The 27,544-nt window shown below is 33.3% G+C and overlaps 2 protein-coding genes and 1 non-coding gene across 4 annotated transcripts; all 3 read right to left on the reverse strand.

Moving 5' to 3' along the window:
* Positions 1–1,539: 1,539 nt before the first annotated feature.
* Positions 1,540–25,835, reverse strand: LOC126706741 (protein HIGH ARSENIC CONTENT 1, mitochondrial-like). 2 transcript variants are annotated; one of them, XM_050406276.1, is made up of 6 exons: positions 25,794–25,835; positions 3,140–3,217; positions 2,900–2,973; positions 2,625–2,695; positions 2,142–2,195; positions 1,540–1,862 (listed from the first exon to the last, which is right to left on the reverse strand). In XM_050406276.1, the coding sequence occupies exons 1-6, from the start codon at positions 25,808–25,810 to the stop codon at positions 1,749–1,751; spliced, it is 408 nt and encodes a 135-aa protein (XP_050262233.1). In that variant the 5' UTR covers positions 25,811–25,835; the 3' UTR covers positions 1,540–1,748. The 2 variants fall into 2 exon arrangements, with proteins under 2 accessions (XP_050262233.1, XP_050262232.1); XM_050406275.1 differs by lacking the exon at positions 25,794–25,835 and adding an exon at positions 3,446–3,522.
* On the reverse strand, positions 5,945–6,053 carry LOC126707756 (small nucleolar RNA R71). Its single transcript, XR_007649063.1, has one exon. It is a non-coding gene; the product is annotated as a small nucleolar RNA R71 (small nucleolar RNA).
* On the reverse strand, positions 23,923–25,933 carry LOC126706740 (protein HIGH ARSENIC CONTENT 1, mitochondrial-like). Its single transcript, XM_050406274.1, has 6 exons — positions 25,794–25,933; positions 25,487–25,564; positions 25,246–25,319; positions 24,971–25,041; positions 24,489–24,542; positions 23,923–24,226 (listed from the first exon to the last, which is right to left on the reverse strand). Exons 1-6 carry the CDS (start codon positions 25,808–25,810, stop codon positions 24,113–24,115), a joined length of 408 nt encoding a protein of 135 aa, XP_050262231.1. The 5' UTR covers positions 25,811–25,933; the 3' UTR covers positions 23,923–24,112.
* Between the last annotated feature and the right edge of the window lie 1,611 nt (positions 25,934–27,544).

The following is a 27,544-nucleotide window of genomic DNA, read 5'->3' on the forward strand; positions in this document are numbered from 1 at the left end:
GTGGGAATCATGTAAGGGTAGTGTGTGAGAGAGTGTGAAGAAATGTTCAAGACAGTGCAGTGAAGCAGAGACTTACGGCTAAGACTCGCGGGAGGCTTGCGGCTTGCAAGCCGCCAAAAGTTGCACACGTGCAGAGCATGCAGGGGAGCTGAACAGTCATGCCAGCTGGAGCACTACAGGACAAAAATCCAGACTGGCCATTCAGCTATCTCGCGGCTTGAACTCGTGACTCAGTCAAGTTACGAGGTCAAGTTGCCAGCTAACCCTGTTTTGGAAAAACTGACTCTTCGCATTCCATTTTTACACCAGTATAAATACCCCTTATTCCCACAAAATATGTGTAGCCATTTTCAGAGAGAAAAACCCTAAGAGAGGTTTCTTCAAAACACCTACCTAATTAGAGAGAGCTATTCATTCTTAGAGAGAAATCTTTGTAGTCTCTTCTCATTCCCTCTCTCATTGTCATACCTATTGAGAGGAGATTTCTATCCAAACACTACCCACACCCATTTAGAGTGTTGAGTGTTTTTGGAGTTTTGGGAAGCATTAGAAGATGCCAAGGATGACGGATGTTATGGTCTAGTAGCGGAATCTGGTAAGCTAGAAAAGAAAAAGGTTCGATGCAACCTCGTTGGAGCAAGAAGCTTGGAGGGCTTAGGTACATCGGGTAGATTAGGCTTTGAGGGTCTATTGCTGTTCATGTATCCCAACTACATTTTCTAGTGGATTATTGACCGCTTGGAGAGCGGCGGAGAGGTTTTACGCCGAGGGCTTCGGTTTCCTCTTCGATAACACATCGTGTGTTGTCCTTGTGTTTGCATCTCTCTTCCCTTTATCTTTGCCTTTTCTTTTCTGCTGTGGATGTGATTTATAATTGGCTTAGATTGATTTCCAATTCTGTTTATAGCTTATGTTCATTTTCCGCACACTAATTGTTTGACATAAAGCTTGAATTGGTTAATATGTAAATTGGGGGTCTAAACATTCAAGGGTGTTTATACACATATTTGAACTTTCATACTCTTTGCCGAACCTGGTTGATTTTATAAAAGTAGTAGTTTTCATTCTCAAAAAAAAAAAAAAAAAAAAAAAATGTAGTGTTATCAACCATCGATAAATGCTTTTTTTTTTTTTTTTTTGTTTATACTTTTTATTTAGGGATGAAATTCTCTTAGAAACAAAAAGTAAATACGCAAATTATATACGCAATATTTTAATTTAAAAAATGAATATGATATTTCCATATATGGAACTAGAGTGGGAATCCTAGAAAGAAGTTTGTTCTTGCTGACTCTGGAGGATACGAAGAGCTTGTGAGATCAGGAAAGATAAGTTCCCTATACATGCATATGAATAGCAGCTAGTTTTTCTGTTTCCACTTTGCAAATTTGGTTTAGATAATTGATTCAAATTCTCTTCCCTTTGTTACATGTCCATGAAATTTTACCAGTAATGATTTCCCAGATCTGATATTTGTAGGTCTTATTGGAAATATTGTATTATGTCTTTTGTATTTGGCAACCATTATTTATACAAGCATTTTTGTTGTAGAGGAATAAAAAAGAAATGAACTTGGTAGTATCTCAAACTGTTATCATACAGTACAATTTTCCAAACAATCATACACTGAACTCTTTTATCCTTTGTCTCATTTTTCTCCTTTGCTCAAATCCATTAAACTTCACAGTAATCACACACATACAAATGCTTTGGCCTCAACATACAAATAAGGTGTATCAATCAACATTTCAAGGGCGAAACTTGCAAGCAGTTTTAAGCTCTTCTGGTGGTTTGTCACCAGCAAGGCCACTGTCAACCCATGCTGAGTAACCCCCTCCCATATTAGTTACAAATTTATATCCCTGCCATCACCAAATCTTTCCATGTTATCCTTTTGTCAATAGAAAAAAAAAAAAAAAAAAAAAAAAAAACCATAAATAGTATAAAGAACTACGTATTTCGTTCACAACTATAGTAATCCTAATTTGTCTTTCAAAATAATTAGGGTAAAGCACTTGTACATAACATCCACCATTGAGTGCTTGGAGATTTGGGATCTTGGGTTCGAGTTTCTGGGACAACATATTAGTAAATAGTATATCTAAAATACTTGGCAATAAAATGCTCTGAAATAAACTTACCGTATTAAGCAGATCAACACAGGCACGAAATGATCTGCCTCCACTATTGCAACCCTTCACAGTATTAAGAAAAATGTTATAAATAGCTAGATAGTGGTACTAAACTTTCTTTGTTTTTTAAATTATCATTAAGCGTCATACTTGTATATGCAGTTTTCTTTTACATTCCCTTCTAACCTCAACAATGATTTCTATATATCTTCACTATTGTGTTGAAGAACTCTTAAAGTTATACGGTCTTTTATTTTCGTCTTCGTAAAACTATGACTTTGAATAACATATACAAGTTTTACAACCATATTGGCTTAGTAGCACAGTTTGGTTTTCCATAAGAAGATCCTGAATACAAATCCATCTTCGTCATTAACTTATTGTAAGCACGCCAAAAATAACATATAGTCATGAATACATTCACATCCTACCACATGCCAGTCCACCAGTCCACCCACTTGCAAATAATGAAACAGTGAGTAATAGTTTTACCACGACTAAGTGATCCTCTTTCTCGGAAATGGCAGCTACTTGGGTGAGAAAGTCAGGGTTTTTCACTCTCCCTGTTTGTCAACAGAATCAACAATGAGGGAAGAAATAGTCTAAATCATAATTATAATCCCTTTTGGAAATTGGGTGAAATGAGTGAAATGAGTTTGCAGGAATTTCAAGCTCCTAATCATAATCCCTTTTTGTTTTTGGTTTTGGTTGCCTTATGAAACAGAAGTGTATTAATAATATGATGAACAAGAAACTGACAAATTTACCTTCTTCAGTGATGAACATGTAAGGAACATTTAATGCATTATCAATGTGGCTCTTGTTGAATTCCTCAACTGACCTGTTAAACATAGATTCATATACTTCACCATTTTATTATTATTGTAAAACAATGTCAAATTTGTGTCATGTTTGCATTCACATAGGCCTTGAAATTGTTTCATAGCTTAAAACTTGGAATTATTTAGCTAATCAAACTGACAAAAAACTAACATCTAAGATCCCACCTCACATCTAAATAATGGTGACCTGAGCCAAGGAGATCTTTTGCAGTATGCACATCGACAGTCATAACATCTTCATGCCTACAAAAGATGAACAGTCAAACTCAAATACAAATTTTTAGTACTTTATACAACCAAAGTTATCTTGAAGCCATTGTAAAAGGATTTGAACTTTGGATAGAAAGTTAATATTGGGGTTAGTTTCTTAACATTGACCCGAAATTTAGAAAAATAAAATGAATAGGAAAGGAAAAAGAAGCATATTAGAATCATAGAAATGAGGATCACAGATTATTTCGAGAATCTTACCCTTTGGTGCCTTCCATGAATGCTTTTGTAGGAAAGGGCAAAATGCTATAAGGCCTCAGGCTTTCAAGGAATGTACATGACACAAGTGCAAAACACCAGTATGAGTTATATATTAAGGATATTGCAATCTTGCTTGTTCCTTTCCGTTGACTTTGATAATTAGGCATGCGCATGTAAGGAATAAGCCTGGGATAACCTTATTTTTTATTACTATGAGTGTGACACTTCCCCAAGTAAACAATGCTATATTTTTATAGAATCAAATGGTTTCTTCTAGCCTTTTATAATGCGATTCCTCCCTCTCTTTCTCATCCATATATATATATATATATATAAAACCGAAACCTTTGAAACTCCCACAATTTTCCACATCATCATTTTAATTTAAAAAAATTTTAATTTTTAAAATTAAATGGTGAGAGAGTCCTAATAGGAGTCTCTTATATATAAATATATATATATATATATATATGATGTGCATGAAATATATACAATAAAGTACTCACATATCTACATATTTAGCCTTACTTTTATGTTATTTTGTGACTGATTATATAATATGTTTGTGTTGTAGGTAACAAGGGCTTTACATGCAAAGTGGGGCTAAGACAATTGAATCAAGCCAACTTACATTCAGCCAGGCATGAATTCAAGAAAAGACCAACCCAATTAAATTTAAGTCCAATTGGAGCAAAGAATCAAAAGAAATTTGCACCAAATCCAAGTCCAATTCGGATTAGGATTCCAGACTGCATATCAGTTAGTATTTTTGGCATAACTTTCGGCTCAGATGTCCAATCGAGATGATTCAAGTTGGGCTGGAACTTTAACTTAAAGGACTACAACTTTGTAGTTTACCAAAAGTCCAAATTCTGACATTAAATGGGCCAAAATAGTCGGTTAAGTGAAGCCTAAAAATCTGGGATTTTCTCCAAACAAGAATTTAACTTGTAATAGGATTCCTTGACCTATTTAAGGGCTCTTTAGGGCAAAATTCAGGGGAGGCTAGTGCTAGGGCTGAGAGCTGAATGTATAGAGAGTGCGGCTACTTCTTTGGTTTTCTTCCATGACAGTTAGTTTTATTTTATTTGTCTAGTTTAATGTTTAGTATTTTATTTTTGTGTTTTCTTTCAATTACCATGAGTAGCTAAATTTATAATTAGGGTTGAGGATGAAACCTTGTTAACGATTATCAATAATATTTATGTGATTTGATTTTTCCCACAATAGTTGTTCTTTAATGATTTAAATTGTTCTTGCTTCATATCAATTGACTAAGATGGAATTCTAGATATGAGTTCAATCATGTTTTTCTCATGATTTAGGATTTATCTTAATTAATTGAATGCTTGGTTTATTAATTCTTAACTATAAAATTGGATATCATTTGTGATTTGTCTGTCAATGGATACAATTTATGATTTGATTTTTAGAATTGGATATATCTTGTGATTTGTTTGGCTACGGATACAATTGATGATTTGGTTTTATACTTAAGAAGCGAAGAAGAACATGCTTTTGATTTTTAAAATAAGGATTTTAATGATGATATTTTCCATGATAGCAAGATTGATTTCTAGATTATCATGTAGTAAGTTGGGAAAAATTAATGATCATAAATATATGCTGATATGACTTACAAGGCGGATTCCAAAACCTTAATTCCTTTCTCTTGATTGTTTACATCTTTTTATTGCTTTATATCTTTGCTTAGTTTAATTATTTGCTTAATTTTATTATTTGCTTAGTTTATTTTATTGCAACCAACCAATTTTTATTTAAACTAGATTAGGATTAATTTGGTTAAGGTTTAATTAATTTTCCTACATTCATACAAGTCTCTGTGGGTTCGACCTCGTTCTTGTCCAACTATACTTCGGTACGGTTCGTACACTTGCGAGTATTTTAAAATTTCACAACAAGTTTTTGGCGCCGTTGCCGGGGACTTGGTTAGGAAAATAAATTAGGTCTTAATTGAATTTTTCCTTCTACTAGTTGTAGTTATTTTTTTTTAAAAACAAAAAACAAAAAAAAAAAATTTATTTCTTTGTGCTTGGTGTATGAGAACTTGGATACGTGATAAAGAAAATCGTCTTGTTAGTTTTGATTATTCATCCACAATGGGAGAAACTGGAGATGATTCAAAAACTCTTAGGGAATTGTTCTCACCCATAACCACCAACCCTCCATCTTGCATAGTATTGCCTGCAACCACTGCTGCACATTTTGAGTTGAAGCCACAGATAATCCACCTTCTTCCTACTTTTCATGGATTGGATAGAGAAGATCCTTATATGCATGTGAAGGATTTTCTTGAGATTTGTGCTACTTGTAAGTTTCAAAATTTCACTGATGACTCTGTTCGCTTGCGTTTATTCCCTTTTTCCTTGAAGGATAAGGCAAAAGCATGGCTTAATTCTTTGTCACCTGGATCTATCACTTCATGGGAACTGTTGGTCACAAAATTTCTCTCTAAATTTTTCCCAATGGCCAAGACCAATGCTTTGAGGAGAGAAATTGCAGATTTTTATCAGGATGAACAAGAGAAATTTTATGAGAGTTGGGAGAGATTTAAGGACTTGATCTTAAAGTGTCCCCATCATGGTTTTGAAACATGGAGACTAGTACAATATTTTTATAATGGTTTGACTCAGACAAATCGTAACATGATTGAGTCCATGAATGGTGGTGGATTTTTGATTCTTGTAGATGATGAGGCATACAAATTTCTTGAGAATTTTTCTGAAAGTTCACAACAATGGGATTTTTCCAATCGTAAAGAGAGATGTGCTCCTGCTTCCTTAACCTTAATTTCCAAAACCTTAATTCCTTTCTCTTGATTGTTTACATCTTTTTATTGCTTTATATCTTTGCTTAGTTTAATTATTTGCTTAATTTTATTATTTGCTTAGTTTATTTTATTGCAACCAACCAATTTTTATTTAAACTAGATTAGGATTAATTTGGTTAAGGTTTAATTAATTTTCCTACATTCATACAAGTCTCTGTGGGTTCGACCTCGTTCTTGTCCAACTATACTTCGGTACGGTTTGTACACTTGCGAGTATTTTAAAATTTCACAACAATATATATAAGAGACAAAATCTTTGAAAACCCTAAAGCAATCTCCTATATCCGTCTCCACTAAGAGAGAAAATCCTAAGCTTCAATTTCTTTGGTACACTTGCTATTGCTTTTTCTCTTTTTTGTGAATAAGTTTTTTTTGCTTTTGTTTTGTGTCTGGTGGAGGTGATCTTGCGACTGTCTATTCTTCCAAGCCCCATGAGATTTTACATGACTTTCATTGGTGATGGAGTAGTACTTTACAATATATAGTATAACTACAAGTATTGTAGTAAGTTTGCTAACTTTTTGTGTGGTTCAAAGATGCTATATTCTATATTATTTTAGATTTTATAACATTAAGTTTTAGCTTATGGATACGTATGTTAGGTTGTCTCACATCAGAAGTAGCTTATTGCATTTGTTGTACAAGTTTTCAATTCCTTTTGTGTAGATATTTTTTCACAGCTGTGGAGTAAGGTATATGCACTATATGTTATCTTATGTTTTCTCTTATGGTGTCATGCTTCATTGTTTATTAATTAAAGATTATGTTGGAAGCCTATATTATTTGCACCTTCAAAGTGTTTGACAATGTTTGAACCAAATTTTTCATCAATTAGGAAGAATTTGATAAAAAAAAAACTTAGAAAAGTTTTCCATCCTTACTGAAATTGTCTCACAATAATGACTCTTTGTTTTGTTTTGTTTTTATAATTTGTAGGTTCTGAATCTTTTGATTTTTAATTTTATTGTCTTTTGAAAGTTTGACCATCTAAATTTTTGGGTTCAATTTTTTGCAATATTTGAAACAATTTAGCAAATTTCAACTATTATAACTATGGATTATTCTCTTGAAGGTAACCTATCTTTCTCTTATATTTCTCTACTTGGTAGTCATATATATTTTGTTTTGTTTCAATAATTTCTAGGTAGTGCCAGTAAGTTTTCTGATTTTTTTTTTTTTTCCTTTCGGATGTTTTAACATCATAATTTTTAGTTATTTTTTTTCAATATCTAAATTTGTTAGCTAGATTTTTTGCAACCCATTGCATGTTCAAGTAATGGCTTATTCATCAAATTGTAACTCCAAAAGATAGGAGCAATTCACGCAATAGTATAGTTTCATAATCAATTTAAAATTTTATAAAATTATTTTAGTCTATTATAAATAGGTAAGTTCCCGTGCGTTGCATGGGTTTCCGACTAATTGTTTATGTTTTTATAAACTTATCCACTCATATTTATATAAGTTCTAGCAAATTACTTGAATTTATTGGCCCATCCTACTTGGTACCTTGTATTGCAAGTCATGATTATTAGACCTTATAGCATTTGAATTTGAATGGTCAAAAGCTTTTTTTTTTTTTTTAAATCATAAATTAATTCATCTATAATAATACTGGGATTGAATCCACATTCTCAAAACACTATGATTATTAATTAATACTAATATAATAGAAAAGAACTGTCTTTTTCTTTATACTTTTTCCAGTTCATTACTGCTGATTTTTTTTATCTTTTCATTTTAACATTTATGTATTCCTAATATTCCAAAGGAATCCTAGCAAGACTACTCGTTGCAATTATAAACTCTATAGAGCTGGGTTTGTGGCCGACATAAAATCGTTTTGAACTTGATAGTGCTCAATGTCTTCTTTGATTAAGGGGTTACTAGATTTTATGTACTCCCTGGGCTCTAGATAACTATTTTGTTTTTATTTATTTTTTTAGCTCTCTTTTCTTGTATTCATCACGTGTACTTGCTTTGTGGGTTTTTTTTTTATTTTTTTATTTTTTAATTACTTTAAAAAAAATTATACACCCTAGTATATATTAGTGTGTGGCGTTGAACAAACTTTTGACACATGAAGTGAAATGTATGCGTGGAGAGATTTACAATAGATAGTGACTTCTTCTGTAATGAAATTTATTTCTTATAGACTTTTGAATTTGAGTTGTATTTATTACACATAGGGTCCGTTTGGATTGAGCTTATTTTTGCTGAAACTGAAAACTGAAACTGAAAACACTGTAGAAAAATAATTTTTAAATGTGTGAATAGTGCTGTGGGACCCATTTTTAATGAAAAAGTTGCTGAAAAGTGAAATTTGTGGGTCCGTGAACAGTGCACGAATGCACTGTTCACTGTGCAAAAGTCAACAATGCGAGCTGAACCAAAAAAAAAAAAAAAAAAAAAAGAGAAAACCTCAGAACCAAAACGCAGACGCCAGGAAACGGGCAATCCAAACGGGCACATAGTATGTTTTACACAATTTTTGTGCAGCAAATACTTCCCATTTGAATTTTGTTACTATTCTCTTTAAGTCTCCATCACCTCTTATTGACTTGTTAACTTCTTCGATCTTGAATGTTATCATTTGATCTTTTATCTGCTTTTAGTTTCACATGCCATTATTGGCTTTATGAATCACTTTGAAATTCTCTAATAGTGATATTAATCTACACTTTTCTTTGCATATTCTTCGATATGCTTTTGGTTTCCTCAGTCATTATTAACTTTTTGAAGCACTTTCAAATTTTTGGTGAATGCACACCCTTAATTTGCATTTTAAACTTTACTTAATTCCTTCATTCTTTTGCTTTTCTCTTGTGAATAAAAATGAATTTAAATTTTTTTATATAAAAAAGTTTTATAATGTCAACTTCATTGCAAAATACAACAAGAGAATCATGTGATACATCACTTTCATCGTGCGCAATAGAACTAATTTGAAGTAATAACTTTTCAAGCATATGCCATGGAAAGTGGATTTAAAAAGAGGGAGAGCAATATTCATGAATCATGATTTATGGCTTAATGTTGGACAGTAACAAAAAGTTCACCAGCCCTTTTATTGTAGAAAATAATGGGCCTGGAGCTATGGCAAGTCACTCTGTTCACTTTTCAAGTCTTTTGGGCATTACGGACGCCCTACTTTCCTTCAGTACTTTGTATGTGAAAATATGAAGAAGCAGGCCCAAATTCTATGAGATATGGTATATAGGTCTCAAGCTCATTTGGACATGGCTGTGAAGAAGTGTATCCAAATTGAATTTGGAGGGAGTGCTATAAAGGCCCTATTTTTGTTCATGTTATTGCTATGCTGCTCTTTGTTTCATTATAAAATTTAGTTAAATTTGAAAAAAAAAAATTTTGTCGATTGTAAAATTTTTTGTAAAATTTTGTAACATGTTTTACCAACAAAAAATATAGTGGCTCTCCTCTCATCTAGTGGTCAGGCCGTCGATCAGGTGAGCTAAACTTTAGTGATTGAAAGACACTTCATGTTTTAAAAGTTGTATGTCGCGTCATATCTATTTTTATTTAAATTATTTTATAGAGCGAAACCAACTAAGCATAAAAGAATTAAGTTATAGGCTATAGAAGTAATTGGTGGATGAAAATCAGAATAGATTACAAGGCACTTAATTGTAGAATTATCAATTACGTAAGTCGGCAAAGACAGACAGCCCCCACAATATGTATTATTAAGAAGCCCAAGCGGCAAGTGCTATGTTGATATGATTGGCTTTTAAAATTAGTTTTGTAGAGGCTATAACGTGCTTCTGAGTTGGGTTTGACTTTGTCCTATTATTTGAAGACTTAATGATCAATTATCAATTATCTACAGGGTTTTCTAATTGGGTACACAGCCAAGCACATTTAATTAATGCAAGTCAGTTGGAAATAATTGTAACACACACTATAATATGAATATGAAAATTGGGGGGGAGAGAGGAGAGAAGAAGTGAAGTGAAGGCAACAAGAATACAGAAGATAATGGATGGAGTTATAGAGAATAATAAGAAGGAAGTACATGTGAGGAACATATGCATTTTTCTATTACATGGAATATAAATTTGTGGCGATAAAAGGGAGGAAAAAAGTTTTGATATCTTCCTTTAAGTATGGTTAGAAAGTTTTCAACTAATTAACATTTTTTGGTATTTTTAACATTAATGTACATATTTCAAATTTTCCTAGTCGCATTGTTAAATTATAAAATATTAAAAAAAAAGAAAGAATCAATTATTTGCATTCATTAATCTTTTTATCAAGTTGTGACAAAATAGAAGAACCAATTTTAGTTTATCCAAAAATAAATAAATAAACTAATTTTTTTAAAGTCACTATAAGAGTATTCCCCTTAGCATAAGAATTTACTTTAAAAAAAAAAATCACATAACCACTTTTCAAAAATATTTATATCAAATTATCTATTTTATTAAAAATATTATTTTTTTATCAATTTTTAAAATTTTTCTCTTTGTTTAAATAAGTAAAGAAAGCTTTTTTTTTTTTTTTTAGAAATAGTAAAAAAAAAAAGCATTAAAAAAATAGATTTGCATATAAACCACAACGGTGCAAACTATAGCAACAATATAAATTTACACAATTTTATTTTTTAACTACAGGTGATTTTTGAGGTTTGATGGGCTAAATTTGACCGTTTTAATGCTAATATACTTATCCATGTGATGTGAGTGCTCAATTTTAGAAATGGTAAGTTGATGCATGCACACTTGTACACAATCACACAAGGCCACCTGCACCAGTTTACACCTAAACACACACCAAAGACACTTTACAAAAATCAGTTTTAACAGTCAAAAACAACAACATGATTCCATCCTAGACTCCTAAGGGTATTTTACTCACTTTTTAGATTACAAGGGCATTTTAGTCATTTTTTATATTTCAAGGTCATTTCAGTCATTTTTTACCGAAATACTCTTAGAACCTAAAAAATGACTGAAATGACCTTGAAATATAAAAAATGACTAAAATGCCCTTGTAATCTAAAAAGTGAGTAAAATACCCTTAGGATCTAAAAAAATGTCTACAATGTACTTGAAACTTAAAAATTGACCGAAATGTCCTTGAAACCTAAAAAATTACCAAAATACCCCCTAAAACCTTTTAAAATTACTGAAATACCCTTAGAACCTAAAAAATAACCGTGATGCCATTGAAACCAAAAAAAATGACAAAAATGACCTTGAAACCTTTATTTGCAAGACCAAAATGACAATAAAAATTTTATATAACCACTCTACTTGCTTCCCCCCCCCCACCCTAAAAGTCTCGGTGGAACTTTTAAAATTTTCTTTTGTCATTAAATTGTTGTATTTTGTTGTATACTTATTGTAATTTAAAAGATGACAAGTTATTTATTAAAAAAAAAAAAAAAAAAAAACTATCTAGTACACACACACACACATGCATGTATTTATGCATGTGTGTGGGAGGTTTGTCTTAACTAATATATTTAATACCACAAATAATTACATGAGATAATGAAAAAGTCATTGATAACCCTTGACAAGATAATGACTAAAAATCTATCATCATAGACAACTAATAATTTGCTATTAGTAACAACTTGGACTTGCAAATTATGACTTTATCATGTAACTACAAATAATTATCAATGGAGAGGACAGTCATAATTGATCTAGATATTACGGGCAATCATGCACATTCATGCAAAAGATCATTATCTTACATGAGAAGTTGTTTGACCCATTATTTTGTTTGACCCAATTCTATCTCCACCAAGCTAAATAAAGGGAATTAAACAATAATTTTTCAATTCATTTTAAGGTTGTTATCAAATATTGGAAAATGAGATAGTTTTCTAAAAATAATTCTTTTTGATAAATGATTCATTTTCAAGAAATTTTAATGTTGTTTATTTCGATGGTTTTTCACGTTATCTTTTGTCTAGTAGTATCTAGAAATAATGGGTCAAATGAAAATTATCTTTTAACTTCCTTTATTTAACTTGGCATGAAATAGAGTTGTTTTCCATGTCAACATATGCTCTGTTGTTTCAGCGCTAATGTTTTCTAGAAAACGAGTCATTTTCTAAAAAACATTTTCTATAAAACTATCTCAATTTTCAATGTTTCGTAGAAACTTTAAATGAATTGAAAAGCATCCTCCTAACTTCCCTTATTTAGCTTGCTGTGAAATATAGTTGTTTTCCAAAAAATATTTAATGGAAAACAATCTCTAACAATAAGTCATATTTTTTATATTGATCAAAGATAATTTTCCTTTTAACTCATCTTTTTTTATGCTACCAAACATTAAAAAAACACAAAAAAACTATCTTTACACATGGTTTTCTATCGTGCCAACCTAATATATTATAAATAGAAAGCCTAAAGATACATGAACCAACAATATCAAACGAATTTTTCACTTTCCCACACATCTTTGACTCATTGAATTCTTTAAAAGCCACTTCTCTATTGTGTTGTTTTCCATACCAACAACATCATTCTTGACAAAGAACTAAAAAAAGAATAAGAAAATGGCATCTCCAATTAGTTGCCTATCAATCTTGGTTATCCCTCTACTAGTCACCTCTCTTTTCTACCATGTTTCTAATGCAGATCAAGCCCTTATTGAAAGCGTTTGCAAAAAGGCCACGAACAATGTGTCTTGCTTGTCAGGTTTTCATTCAGACCCACGGAGTAGTACAGCTGATCTATATACGCTGGGAATTATTAGTGCTGATTTGAATTTGAAACTATTCGACGAAGCTGCTAGTCAAATCCCAAATCTTCTTGCATCACTCACAGACCCACTGGATCGGTCTCGACTTTTGAATTGCCAAACCAATTTAACTGATGCACAAAAGACAATGATTACTATCAAAAACCTTGCCGTAGCAAAATCTTATTCGGAAGAGGACGTTATACTTTTGAATGCATTTGTGAACATTCAACATTGTGCTTATGAATATGAGGTCCCCCCAATACGTCCATCACCAATATCAAATCTCACTTCCAAAATGGAGAACCTAATTGTTATTTCTTCTGTTATAATTGCAATGATAAAGTCATTGTAAGATGTTGTAAACATAATCTTATCTGATCTATAATAAAAATGGGTCTGCTAAGGTCTTTGTAACTCAATTGCTACCTCTTGGGGGTACTATATAAAAAATATAATCAATAAAGACATACTTGTATTAATATTTATTTGCAATCATCTCTCTTTCCCTCAAACAATATGGTATTATTGCATTATATTCAACACATCTTTGTGTTAACATTATGTCAACTATGGGTCACTTTTAGGTCAGTTTTGGCCTTGAAAACAGCAAATTCTGAAGTTTTGATAAACTATAAAGTGTATATCATTAAGTCTTTTTTCTGTGGCCACAAGAATCAAATCAATCCAATATTGGAGTAAAAAGCTATGGCCAAAATACCAAAACTAGTCAGAATATTTCCTTGCCAGGATTTTTTCTATCTTTAGCTCAAACGAATTTCCCTCTTTCCTTTTATGTTTCCACACATCTTTGACTCATTAAATTCTTTAAAAGCCACTTCTCAATTGATCTTCACCCTTGGATTCTCTTGGCTTCATGTGTGCATGACTAGCTCATTAGTTTTAATCTCCTACAAAAGAAAAATACACGTAATGAGAATATTTTAGAGAAACTAGAAAACTCTCATATTTACATGTAAATGTGGGAATAAACACAAAATAAATGTGATAATGCCTATCAAAAGTAAGATAATATTGTACTTTTAAGCTATTATCAGATGGACAAACATTTGTAAGAAATTTGAGGACTACAACTAACATCGTCTTGTCTCACTCTCAATTGCAATAATCGTTGACATAGTACAAGCTACGTATGATCAAATCCCATAAATTCTAAAAAAAACTCATGGATCCAGTGGATAAGGAACAAACTAAGGTTTACTTCTCTAATTATCGTGATCCACTACAGAAATTCAAAGGTGCATACATGGCTTTGATTGCAAGGTCTTATTGTGAAGTGATAGATTAGGTTAGGCATGGAGCTAACAAAGCTATAAATTGTGAAGGTATATACCAAAGGATTCCCTTTATATGTGAATCATTGGTAACAAGAGAGAATCACGAAGTGATTGAACTAGCAAAAATTACTTTGATTATCATTGATCCTTACATTTCAACATAATGTATCTACTTTGTTAGGTAATCCACAATAAAAATGGTTATCAGTTCATATTATTTGTGTATTAGGACTAGGTGATCCAACCGTACAAGTCCACCGAATTATAGTACTTTATAATGGGTTCAAGTTACACCTAATGTAACTTTGCTAGGGACATTTTTACAATAAGGGCCAAAAATGCGAGAAAGTGCCAAATCTGCCCTTGGGATCTTTAGAATTTATTATTTCTGGAGAGTGTCAAGCCCAAAATTCACAATGTATAGCAAACAAAAGCTAATGGTGCTTTAATAAGAGAGAAATCAGAATGCCAATAACAAAAATGCTGAAAAATGACTAGAAACACGATAGGTTCAAAACTTCAACCTGGAGTCAACGAGAAAATGAAATGGAGGGAGGTTGTGAGGAAGAGAGGGAATGTTCCCATTTACCCATATTTCCACCCCCAAGCTTCGGAATTGTGAGAATGTTAGCTAGCATAATGTGCTTTTGCTCTAAAGTTTCAGCCCTAAGGGCAAAACATGGTTAGTTCTTTTTTCCTCCAGTTTTGAATCTAAATAGGGGTTTATATATTGAGTTTTAAGGTACTCTAAGTGATTGGTTTTTGGTCAATAGAAGAGGTTTTGAAACCCAAAGTGCTAAGTTGATTTTTGGTTCAGATTTGCTTTAGTTAGGTAAAAGAGTAGCTTACTTTATGCATAATTTAGGAAAGATTTGGCTAAGCCCCATCAACTCCTAAGTTTTAGTTGTTTCAAACTCTTAGGAGGCTCACCTAAGTGAGGGCTAGCAGTTGGAGTTGGCCTATGAAAGCCATATATTTTTAAAGGGAAAAATGGGTTTGGGTAGAAACTTTGGGCCATAGTCACCTAGAGCATAAAAGCTCTTTTGGGGTGGAAATTTTAGATACAAGACCTCCTCCATGAGCCTGAAGTGCTACCAGTGTCCCTTACCCACTTGGCAGCACGCATGGTTTGGGCTAATGCAAAAGGTCCAAAAGAAACCGACCCATACCTTCCAAACCACATTTTATCAATTTCTCCCAAGATGTCACATGGGATTGGACCATGCTTAAAAGATTAAAATATAATATAATACATGAATTGGGCCCTCAAAGAAGTCGAGCTTGGTTGAATCAGGCTTATAAAGAATGTGAGGTGAAAATGAGTATTAACATCAACCCCAATGACAAAGTCAGCAATTTATCTTTGGGGGGGGGGGGGGGTCATGTATAAAATTCTTTTTGAGTAATGTACAATACTTCATAACTCAATATGTACTATAAAAAACAACTAAATGCATGTTAATATAGTAGTATATATGGTATATTTTAATCAAACTAATCAAGTACATTTGTAAATAATAATGCCATACGGTATATAATATATTGATTATTATAATAACAAATAATATATTATAAGGTGAAAGTTCAAAAACGTGTACAAAAACACTTTTGAACGTTTAGACCCCCAAAAATCAACTTAACCAACACAAGCAATATGTCAAACAACTAGTGTGCGGAAACTTAACATATGCTATAATATGAAATTGGTTAAACAACTATCTAAGTCATAACAAAATAAAACCACAGCAGATAATGTAAAGGCAGAGATAGAGAGGAAGGAAGATGCAAACACAAAGATAACACCCAATGTGTTATCGAAGAGGAAACCGAAGACCTCGGCGAAAAACCTCTCCGCCGCCCTCCAAGCGGTAATCAATCCACTAGAAAATACAGTTGGGATACAAGGACAGCAATAGACCCTCCAAGCCTAATCTACCCAGTGCACCTAAGCCCTCCAAGCTTCTTGCTCCAACGAGGTTGCGCCGAACCTTTTTCTTTTCTAACTTCCCGGATTCCGCTACTAGACCGTAGCATCAACCAATGAATATTGGCTCCTTCCTAACTGCTTCCCAAAACTCCAAACGACTGTCTCACAGAGATGATAATGGTGAGAACCAGGTTTGGTATAAGGCCTCTCAAGGATGGAGAGGAAGAAAGTGAGGGAATTTGATGAGACTCTAAGGTAGGGATTGTGTGTGAAACAATCTTGTTTTTCTTTAGGGTTTCTCTCTCAAAATTCTCTCTGGAATCTCTCTTTCAATCGTGGGTTAAAGGGGTATTTATACTAGAGTGAAGAGGAATGTGAAACGTCAGGTTTTTCCAAAACAGGGGTGGCTCGCGGCTTGACCAAGTCGCAAGATCCAGTCGCGAGTTAACCGTATGGCCAGTTGTCCTGTTTTGTCCTGTAGTGCTCCAGCTAGCATGACTGTTCATCTTCCAGCATGCTTGGCACGTGTGCAGCTTCTGGCGGCTTGCAGCCGCGAGTCCACCCGCGAGTTCCAGCCGCGACACTCTGTTTTCTTGCACACTCTTGAGCAATCTTTACTCTATCTCACTCACTACCCTTACAACAAACCCACCTAAATACAGGGTTACTAAATGCTGAATTACAAGCAAATTTGGCACGGAATAAAGCCAATTAGATGGTTGAATAAATTCAACCTTACATAAGGAAATCAAAACAAAGCAAATGAAAAATAAAGGAACACAAGAGCACTACATAGGGGTGAGGGGCCTACAAAACCTTTAAGCTTGTCTTTCACTTATTTTTGTCTAGTCTAGTCACACAGAACTTTTACTTTTTATATTGTAAACACAAAATTCTAGCAGTGGGAAAAGGAAAAGAACTAAAAGGACAAAAGAAGAAGAGGTCTTTGAAGGATCTGGGAGAGTGGTTGTACGTGATTTGAAGGTATTGTGTGGGGTCGGAGTCCTATTCCGGGTCGGCTGGGGTGGCGAGCGGCGGTGGCTGTGGGTCTTCGAGCGGCGGAAAAGGGTGGTGACGAGGAGACGAAGGAAAGGGAAGTGGTGGAGGTGGTTTGGAGAGAAGGGGTTGCGATGGGGAGGAAGAAGTGTCGTATAGAGATATGGGTTTGTTGGGTTGCTCCTCTGTGCTGCCCATTACAGAGAGAGAGAGAGAGAGAGAGAGAGAGAGAGAGAGAGAGAGAGAGAGAGAGAGAAGTGTTGTTGTGTTGGAGATGGTGGTGTGTGGGACTAGGAGTCTAGGATGGAATCATGTTGTTGTTTTTGACTGTTAAAACTGATTTTTGTAAAGTGTCTTTGGTGTGTGTTTAGGTGTAAACTGGTGCAGGTGGCCTTGTGTGATTGTGTACAAGTGTGCATGCATCAACTTACCATTTCTAAAATTGAGCACTCACATCACATGGATAAGTATATTAGCATTAAAAGGGTTAAATTTAGCCCATCAAACCTCAAAAATCACCTGTAGTTAAAAAATAAAATTGTGTAAATTTATATTGTTGCTATAGTTTGCACCGTTGTGGTTTATATGCGAATCTATTTTTTTAATGCTTTTTTTTTTTTACTATTTCTAAAAAAAAAGAAAAAAAAGCTTTCTTTACTTATTTAAACAAAGAGAAAAATTTTAAAAATTGATAAAAAAATAATATTTTTAATAAAATAGATAATTTGATATAAATATTTTTGAAAAGTGGTTATGTGATTTTTTTTTAAAGTAAATTCTTATGCTAAGGGGAATACTCTTATAGTGACTTTAAAAAAATTAATTTTTTTTTTTTTTTTTGGATAAACTAAAATTGGTTCTTTTATTTTGTCACAACTTGATAAAAAGATTAATGAATGCAAATAATTGATTCTTTCTTTTTTTTAATATTTTATAATTTAACAATGCGACTAGGAAAATTTGAAATATGTACATTAATGTTAAAAATACCAAAAAATGTTAATTAGTTGAAAACTTTCTAACCATACTTAAAGGAAGATATCAAAACTTTTTTCCTCCCTTTTATCGCCACAAATTTATATTCCATGTAATAGAAAAATGCATATGTTCCTCACATGTACTTCCTTCTTATTATTCTCTATAACTCCATCTGTTATCTTCTGTATTCTTGTTGCCTTCACTTCACTTCTTCTCTCCTCTCTCCCCCCCAATTTTCATATTCATATCATAGTGTGTGTTACAGTTATTTCCAACTGACTTGCATTAATTAAATGTGCTTGGCTGTGTACCCAATTAGAAAACCCTGTAGATAATTGATAATTGATCATTAAGGCTTCAAACAATAGGACAAAGTCAAACCCAACTCAGAAGCACGTTATAGCCTCTACAAAACTAATTTTAAAAGCCAATCACATCAACATAGCACTTGCCGCTTGGGCTTCTTAATAATACACATTGTGGGGGCTGTTTGTCTTTGCCGACTTACGTAATTGATAATTCTACAATTAAGTGCCTTGTGATCTATTCTGATTTTCATCCACCAATTACTTCTATAGCCTATAACTTAATTCTTTTATGCTTAGTTGGTTTCGCTCTATAAAATAATTTAAATAAAAATAGATATGACGCGACATACAACTTTTAAAACATGAAGTGTCTTTCAATCACTAAAGTTTAGCTCACCTGATCGACGGCCTGACCACTAGATGAGAGGAGAGCCACTATATTTTTTGTTGGTAAAACATGTTACAAAATTTTACAAAAAATTTTACAATCGACAAAATTTTTTTTTTTTCAAATTTAACTAAATTTTATAATGAAACAAAGAGCAGCATAGCAATAACATGAACAAAAATAGGGCCTTTGTAGCACTCCCTCCAAATTCAATTTGGATACACTTCTTCACAGCCATGTCCAAATGAGCTTGAGACCTATATACCATATCTCATAGAATTTGGGCCTGCTTCTTCATATTCTCACATACAAAGTACTGAAGGAAAGTTGGGCGTCTGTAATGCCCAAAAGACTTGAAAAGTGAACAGAGTGACTTGCCATAGCTCCAGGCCCATTATTTTCTACAATAAAAGGGCTAGTGAACTTTATGTTACTGTCCAACATTAAGCCATAAATCACTATATCCATTTCCACTAAAAATGAAGACGGGCAAAAGATGTATTCAATTTTTGTATGCAAACTCTGTTTTTTGGATACTAAAAATGAAAATTGAGTACAATTAACATGACTAAACTAGTTTTTTAGTAGTGAGTCGCACAAAAAAAAAAAAATTAAATGAATATAGAATTCAAAACATTTTTTTTCTCAAACCAAACACCATTTTAGTTTTTAATTGGTTTGTAGCTCTCTTCCACCAATCTTCTAAGTGTTGATTGAAGAGATCATCGTTTATGCGACTTGTTTAAACTTTAAACAATACACATAGATAATAAGTCAGAAAAGATAATTCCAAACCAATTTAAAGCTAAATTTTGTAATGTGAATAAGTGTTCGGTAAAGTAAGGGGAGAAAAAAAAAGTCTGCAATTTTATTTGTGCAAACCTCTCACACACTTTCTATCTTTTAATAAATAAATAAATAAAAAACTCTCAGACTCTCACAAAAGTTAATGACCTGAACTGAGATGTTGGGAGTTTGAGATGGGCTTAGCATTGTCTTGTCCGTCAGTCTTGTGAGGGACGACAATTCTCGGCCCAACAATTTGATCAAACAGAAACTAGAGAAGGTTACTCCAAACTCAAAAAGACAAAATGATTGGGATTCATATAGGGCGGATTTACTGATTTAGCTTACATCCAATGTATTGGAGTACTCAAACAGAAGCCTTGACTTAGAAACATTACCATCCTTAAGGAAATCTACCCACTAAATGACTGTTTAGGATCGATCTTATAAGCTCAGTATTTAGTTTTTAATTTAGTTTTTAGCTTTTAGCTTTTATGTACAACTTTTTATTATTTTTTTTTTTTTGCATTTTCTCACTTTCAAAATTTTTTTCCAAAATACAAGTATATTTTATCACACTTTACAAAAAAAATTTCAATAAAAAAACTAGATAAGTTATTCTCAAACGGAGTGGAAGGCAAGAGTCAGGGTTCAAGTCTCGATGATGGAGTTTTACACAAAAAAATACACTTAAGATTAGGATCTTTTTTTAACAATACACATAGATAATAAGTCGGAAAAGATAATTCTAAACCAATTTGAAGCTAAATTTTGCAAAGTACATAAGTGTTCGGTAAAGTAAGGAAAAAAAAAAAAAAAAGCCTGCAATTTTATTTGTGCAAACCTCTCTCACACACTTTCTATCTTTTAATAAATAAATAAAAATAAATATATTAAAAAAAAAAAAAAAAAAAAAACTCTCTCAGACTCTCACAAAAGTTAATGACCTAAACCGAGATGTTGGGAGTTTGAGATGGGCTTAGCATTGTCTTGTCCGTTGGTCTTGTGAGGGTTGACAATTCTCGACCCAACAATTTGATCAAACAGAAACTAGAGAAGGTTACTCCAAACTCAAAAAGACAAAAAGATTGGGATTCATATAGGGCGGATTTACTGATTTAGCTTACATCCAATGTATTGGAGTACTCAAACAGAAGCCTTGACTTAGAAACATTACCATCCTTGAGGAAATCCACCCACTAAATGACTGTTTAGCATCAATCTTATAAGCTCAGTATTTAGTTTTTAATTCAGTTTTTAGCTTTTAGCTTTTATGTATAACTTTTTTTTTTTTTTTAAATTCGCATTTTTCTCACTTTTAAAATTTTTTTCCAAAGTACAAGTATATTTTATTATACTTTACAAAAAAATTTCAATAAAAAAACTAGATAAGTTATTCTCAAATGGAGTGGGAGGCAAGAGTTAGGGTTCAGGTCTCGATGATGGAGTTTCACACAAAAAGACACACTTAAGATTAGGATTTTTTTTATTAAAAAAAAATCTTAGATAAAAAAAAAGAAATAAGTCCTCCATTTTATTTTATTTCCTACCGGTACTAAACTACAAATATACTAATCACTCATTCTTCTCATCTTTATTCAATGTGGGACTTCACTCACACGTGTAACCCAACAATCTCCTCCTTACGTGTGAGTCTGCCTCTCTATGGGCTTCAAGACCTCTTTGTGGGCCATGAACAAGTCCTTCTCACTCCCCCTTGCCTAATGGGCCTTTCACTTCATCAACGCATCATCCATGGGTCTCTCGTACGTCATCCATGGGAACCACGTGTCAACCCCGCATGCACATCCATGGGAATCCCGCACGTCCATGTCCATGGGAACCTCGCATCACACCATTATTTAGCACCATTAGCATTATTCATTTGTTGGGCTTTTTTTTTTTTTTTTTTCTTCTCCAGGATCTTTGTATATGGGCTATCTAGGCTTTCTCTGTCCTCGCTGGGTAGGGACCATGAACACCTCACCACCTTCACCGCACACCACCATGGGCTCCGATACCACTTGTTGGAGAAATAAACATTTTGGGGAGCTTCCTTGAATAATTAATATAACATATAGAAACACACTTTAACCCAAAAGGCCTAAGCCCAATGAGTATGTGCTCAATTATGTTATAAATAGCCTAGTAGTGTGTGTGAGGAATGCGAAACCCAAAGTGCTAAGTTGATTTTTGGTTCAGATTTGCTTTAGTTAGGTAAAAGAGTAGCTTACTTTATGCATAATTTAGGAAAGATTTGGCTAAGCCCCATCAACTCCTAAGTTTTAGTTGTTTCAAACTCTTAGGAGGCTCACCTAAGTGAGGGCTAGTAGTTGGAGTTGGCCTATGAAAGCCATATATTTTTAAAGGGAAAAATGGGTTCGGGTAGAAACTTTGGGCCACAGTCACCTAGAGCATAAAAGCTCTTTTGGGGTGGAAATTTTAGATACAAGACCTCCTCCATGAGCCTGAAGTGCTACTAGTGTCCCTTACCCACTTGGTAGCACGCGTGGTCTGGGCTAATGCAAAAGGTCCAAAAGAAACCGACCCATACCCTCCAAACCACATTTTATCAATTTCTCCCAAGATGTCACATGGGATTGGACCATGCTTAAAAGATTAAAATATAATATAATACATGAATTGGGCCCTCAAAGAAGTCGAGCTTGGTTGAATCAGGCTTGTAAAGAATGTGAGGTGAAAATGAGTATTAACATCAACCCCAATGGCAGAGCCAGAAATTTATCTTTGGGGGTGTCATGTATAAAATTCTTTTTGAGTAATGTACAATACTTCATAACTCAATATGTATTATAAACAACAACTAAATGCATGTTAATATAGTAGTATATATGGTATATTTTAATCAAACTAATCAAGTACATTTGTAAATAATAATGCCATACGGTATATAATATATTGATTATTATAATAACAAATAATATATTATAAGGAAATCAAATCAAAGCAAATGAAAAATAAAGGAACATAGGAGCACTACATAGGGGTGAGGGGCCTACAGAAGCTTTAAGCTTGTCTTTCACTTATTTTTGTCTAGTCTAGTCATACAGAACTTTTACTTTTTATATTGTAAACACAAAATTGTAGCAGTGGGAAAAGGAAAAGAACTAAAAGGACAAAAGAAGAAGAAGGCAAATGCCAATCAGCAGCCTCTCGACCTCAGCCCCGAGCTCATTGGAGTCTGCCTCCCTCGAACTACCTTAAACTGAATTTTGATGGAGCCGTCTTTCCGGAGTTAGGCAAGGCTGGCCTAGGGGTGGTCGTTCATGATAGTCAAGGAAATGCAATAGCCTCGTTGTCAGAACAAGTTCCTCTACCATTCTCATCAGACATAGTGGAAGCCATGGCAGCAGCAAGGGTGATGGCCTTTGCACAAGAACTAGGTATTGCAGAATTTATACTTGAAGGAGACTCGAAAGTAGTGATTAACTCCCTCTGAAGCAAGGAAGCCTCGTTCTCTTCATTTGGCCATCTTCTTGAGTCACCAAAATCCATGCTAGTTTCAAGTAATTGTATTACCTTTTCCCATGTCTGTAGAAGTGATAATAAAATAGCCCATAACCTAGCTAGACATGCAAGAAATGTCAGAGATTTGTCAATGTGGGCGGAGGATGTCCCACCACACTTAGCTGATGTACTCTTTGCTGAACTTGGCTGATTTTATAAAAGTAGTAGTTTTCATTCTCAAGGAAAAAAAAAAAAAAAAAAAAAAAAAAAAAAAAAAAAAAAAAAAAAAAAAAAAAAAAAAAAAAGAGTAGTGTTATCAACCATTGATAAATTTTTTTTTTTTTTTAACTTTTTATTTAGGGATGAAATTCTCTTAGAAACAAAAAGTAAATACGCAAATTATATACACAATTTAATTAAAAAAATGAATATGATATTTCCATATATGGAACTAGAGTGGGGATCCTAGAAAGAAGTTTGTTCTTGCTGACTCTGGAGGATACGAAGAGCTTGTGAGATCAGGAAAGATAAGTTCCCCTATACATGCATATGAATAGCAGCAAGTTTTTCTGTTTCCACTTTGCAAATTTGGTTTAGATAATTTATTCAAATTCTCTTCCCTTTGTTACATGTCCATGAAATTTTACCAGTCATGATTTCCCAGATCTGATAGTTGTAGGTCTTATTGGAAATATTGTATTATGTCTTTTGTATTTGGCAACCATTATTATACAAGCATTTTTGTTGTAGAGGAATAAAAAAGAAATGAACTTGGTAGTATCTCAAACTGTTATCATACGGTACAATTTTCCAAACAATCATACACTGAACTCTTTTATCCTTTGTCTGATTTTTCTCCTTTGCTCAAATCCATTAAACTTCACAGTAATCACACACATACAAATGCTTTGGCTTCAACATACAAATAAGGTGTATCAATCAGCATTTCAAGGGCGAAACTTGCAAGCAGTTTTAAGCTCTTCTGCTGGTTTGTCACCAGCAAGGCCACTGTCAACCCATGCTGAGTAACCCCCTCCCATATTAGTTACATGTTTATATCCCTGCCATCACCAAATCTATCTATGTTATCCTTTTGTCAATGGAAAGAAAAAACCATAAATGGTATAAAGAACTACGTATTTCGTCCACAACTATAGTAATCCTAATTTGTCTTTCAAAATAATTAGGGTAAAGCACTTGTACATAACATCCACCATTGAGTGCTTGGAGATTCGGGATCTTGGGTTCGAGTTGCTGGGACAACATATTAGTAAATAGTATATCTAAAATACTTGGCAATAAAATGCTCTGAAATAAACTTACCGCATTAAGCAGATCAACACAGGCACGAAATGATCTGCCTCCACTATTGCAACCCTTCACAGTATTAAGAAAAATGTTATAAATAGCTAGATAGTGGTACCAAACTTTCTTTGTTTTTTAAATTATCATTAAGTGTCATACTTGTATATGCAGTTTTCTTTTACATTCCCTTCTAACCTCAACAATGATTTCTATATATCTTCACTATTGTGCTGAAGAACTCTTAAACTTATATAGTCTTTTATTTTCGTCTTCGTTAAAACTATGACTTTGAATAACATATACAAGTTTAACAACCATATTGGCTCAGTAGCACTGTTTGGTTTTCCATAAGAAGATCCTGAATTCAAATCCCTCTTCGTCATTAACGTTTTGTAAGCACCCCAAAAATAACATATAGTACAAGTCATGAATACATTCACATCCTACCACATGCCAGTCCACCCACTTGCAAATAATGAAACAGTGAGTAATAGTTTTACCACGACTGAGTGATCCTCCTTCTCGGAAATGGCAGCTACTTGGGTGAGAAAGTCAGGGTTTTTCACTCTCCCTGTTTGTCAACAGAATCAAAAATGAGGGAAGAAATAGTCTAAATCATAATCATAATCCCTTTTGGAAATTGGGTGAAATGAGTGAAATGAGTTTGCAGGAATTTCAAGCTCCTAATCATAATCCCTTTTTGTTTTTGGTTTTGGTTGCCTAATGAAACAGAAGTGTATTAATAAGATGATGAACAAGAAACTGACAAACTGACCTTCTTCGGTGATGAACATGTAAGGAACATTTATTGCATTATCAATGTGGCTCTTGTTGAATTCCTCAACTGACCTGTTAAACATAGATTCATATACTTCCACCATTTTATTATTATTGTAAAACAATGTCAAACTTATGTCATGTTTGCATTCACATAGGCCTTGAGATTGTATCATAGCTTAAAACTTGGAATTATTTAGCTAATCAAACTGATAAAAAACTAACATCTAAGATCCCACCTCACATCTAAATAATGGTGACCTGAGCCAAGGAGATCTTTTGCAGTATGCACATCGACAGTCATAACATCTTCATGCCTGCAAAAGATGAACAAGATAAGTCTCAAATACAAATTTTTAGTACTTTATACAACCAAAGTTATCTTGAAGCCATTGTAAAAGGATTTGAACTTTGGATAGAAAGTTAATATTTGGGTTAGTTTCTTAACATTGACCGAAATTTAGAAAAATAAAATGAAGAGGAAAGGAAAAAGAAGCATATTAGAATCATAGAAATGAGGATCATAGATTATTTTGAGAATCTTACCCTTTGGTGCCTTCCATGAATGCTTTTGTAGGAAAGGGCAAAATGCTACAAGGCCTCAGGCTTTCAAGGAATGTACATAACACAATTGCAAAACACCAGTATGAGTTATATATCAAGGATATTGCAATCTTGCTTGTTCCTTTCCGTTGACTTTGATAATTAGGCATGAGCATGTAAGGAATAAGCCTGGGATAACCTTATTTTTTATTAGTATGAGTGTGACACTTCCCCAAGTAAACAACGCTAAATTTTTATAAAATCAAATGGTTTCTTCTAGCTTTTTTTAATGCGATTCCTCACTCTCTTTCTCATCTATATATATATATAAAACCGAAGCTTTTGAAGCTTCCACAGTTTTCCACGTCAGCATAATATTAAAAAAAAAATCATTAACCAAAAAAAAAAAAAAAAACTTTTAAACCCAAAAAAAACACTTAAACGCAAAATCAGAACCCTAAGCCCCTAACACGTTCTACCTTCTCCTTCCTCCAAAACGCAGACAACGCTTTGCCATTCCCCCACACGCAAATCTCTGCTCAACGGCTCAATGCCTCCACCTTCTCCGGCACCACCCTTCTCCAATTCTATATTTGTCGGCTCCACCGTTTGATTATCTCTTCAGCTCTCAAGTATACTCATCCAAAACTTTCTTCTCTCTAACCACTTCACCCCTTCCTAACACAGACCTCTGGGTTTCATCCTCTGGGTTTCAAAATCTGGGTTTAATCCTCTCAATCATTCTCTCTAAGGTATTAGCCCAAACTGCTGACTCTTCCAAAGAAGGTCACTCTTTTCTCTCTTTACAATTAAATCTGTTAGTACGAATCGCATCAAATATCTGTGAAACGTTTAAACTTTTATTTATTTTTACTAATTCGTTAATGTTTGAATTGCTTTCAGTTTGATTATTGTTGATTTCATTTAATTTACACCTAAGGATTTGTTAAATTAATTTTTTTTTAATTTGATTTCTTTCTCTGATTTCGTAGCTGATAAATGATGTTCTTCTTCTTCATCTTTCTCCTCCAACCCAGGTTAGTTAACTTTCCTAGAATCAAAATAGTTTCACTTTTCATAGACACACACCATTTGCTTGATATAAAGCTTCTGTTCTGCCATAAGAGAAAGGGAACAAAAAAAAAAAAAACTAATTTTTATGACCAGGTTTAATGTTGTGCACCAGTTGTTGAACTTTGTTTTGTCCTTTCAATATTTGAACAATTGATGAAAGTTATATTCCACAAAAGCTTGCAGAACTATATTTTTAGGCAGAGCTTTATGGGAAGAAATTCTAACATTTGTTGAACTTTGTGTTGTCCTTTCAATATTTGAACAATTGATGAAAGTTATATTCCACAAAAGTTTGCAGAACTATATTTTTAGGCAGAGCTTTATGGGAAGAAATTGTAACATTTGGATTTAAGTTAAGTTTCTGGGTTATGGTCAACGTATACCATGATGGTTTTTTTTTTTTTTTTCTTTACAGATATGGAGCAGGTTTTTAATAGTTACAGCAAATATTTGGTTGCTGTTTTAAATCTGCTTTTATGCTTGGAGTTTTAATATCATAGTATATTGTAGTGTTCTATTCACAAATTGTGATGAAGAAATTGCTGTGTGTATATGTTTCTTTTCATATATATAAATTAATTTTCTGTAATATTTTCTTCTTTAGTATATTTTGTTGTTAGAAGTATGGTTTTGATTATGTGTGGTTTATATGTAAAATTTGTATATTGACAGTTGAGCCT

This window comes from Quercus robur, chromosome 11, assembly GCF_932294415.1.
Source record: "Quercus robur chromosome 11, dhQueRobu3.1, whole genome shotgun sequence".
Taxonomy (NCBI): domain Eukaryota; kingdom Viridiplantae; phylum Streptophyta; class Magnoliopsida; order Fagales; family Fagaceae; genus Quercus; species Quercus robur.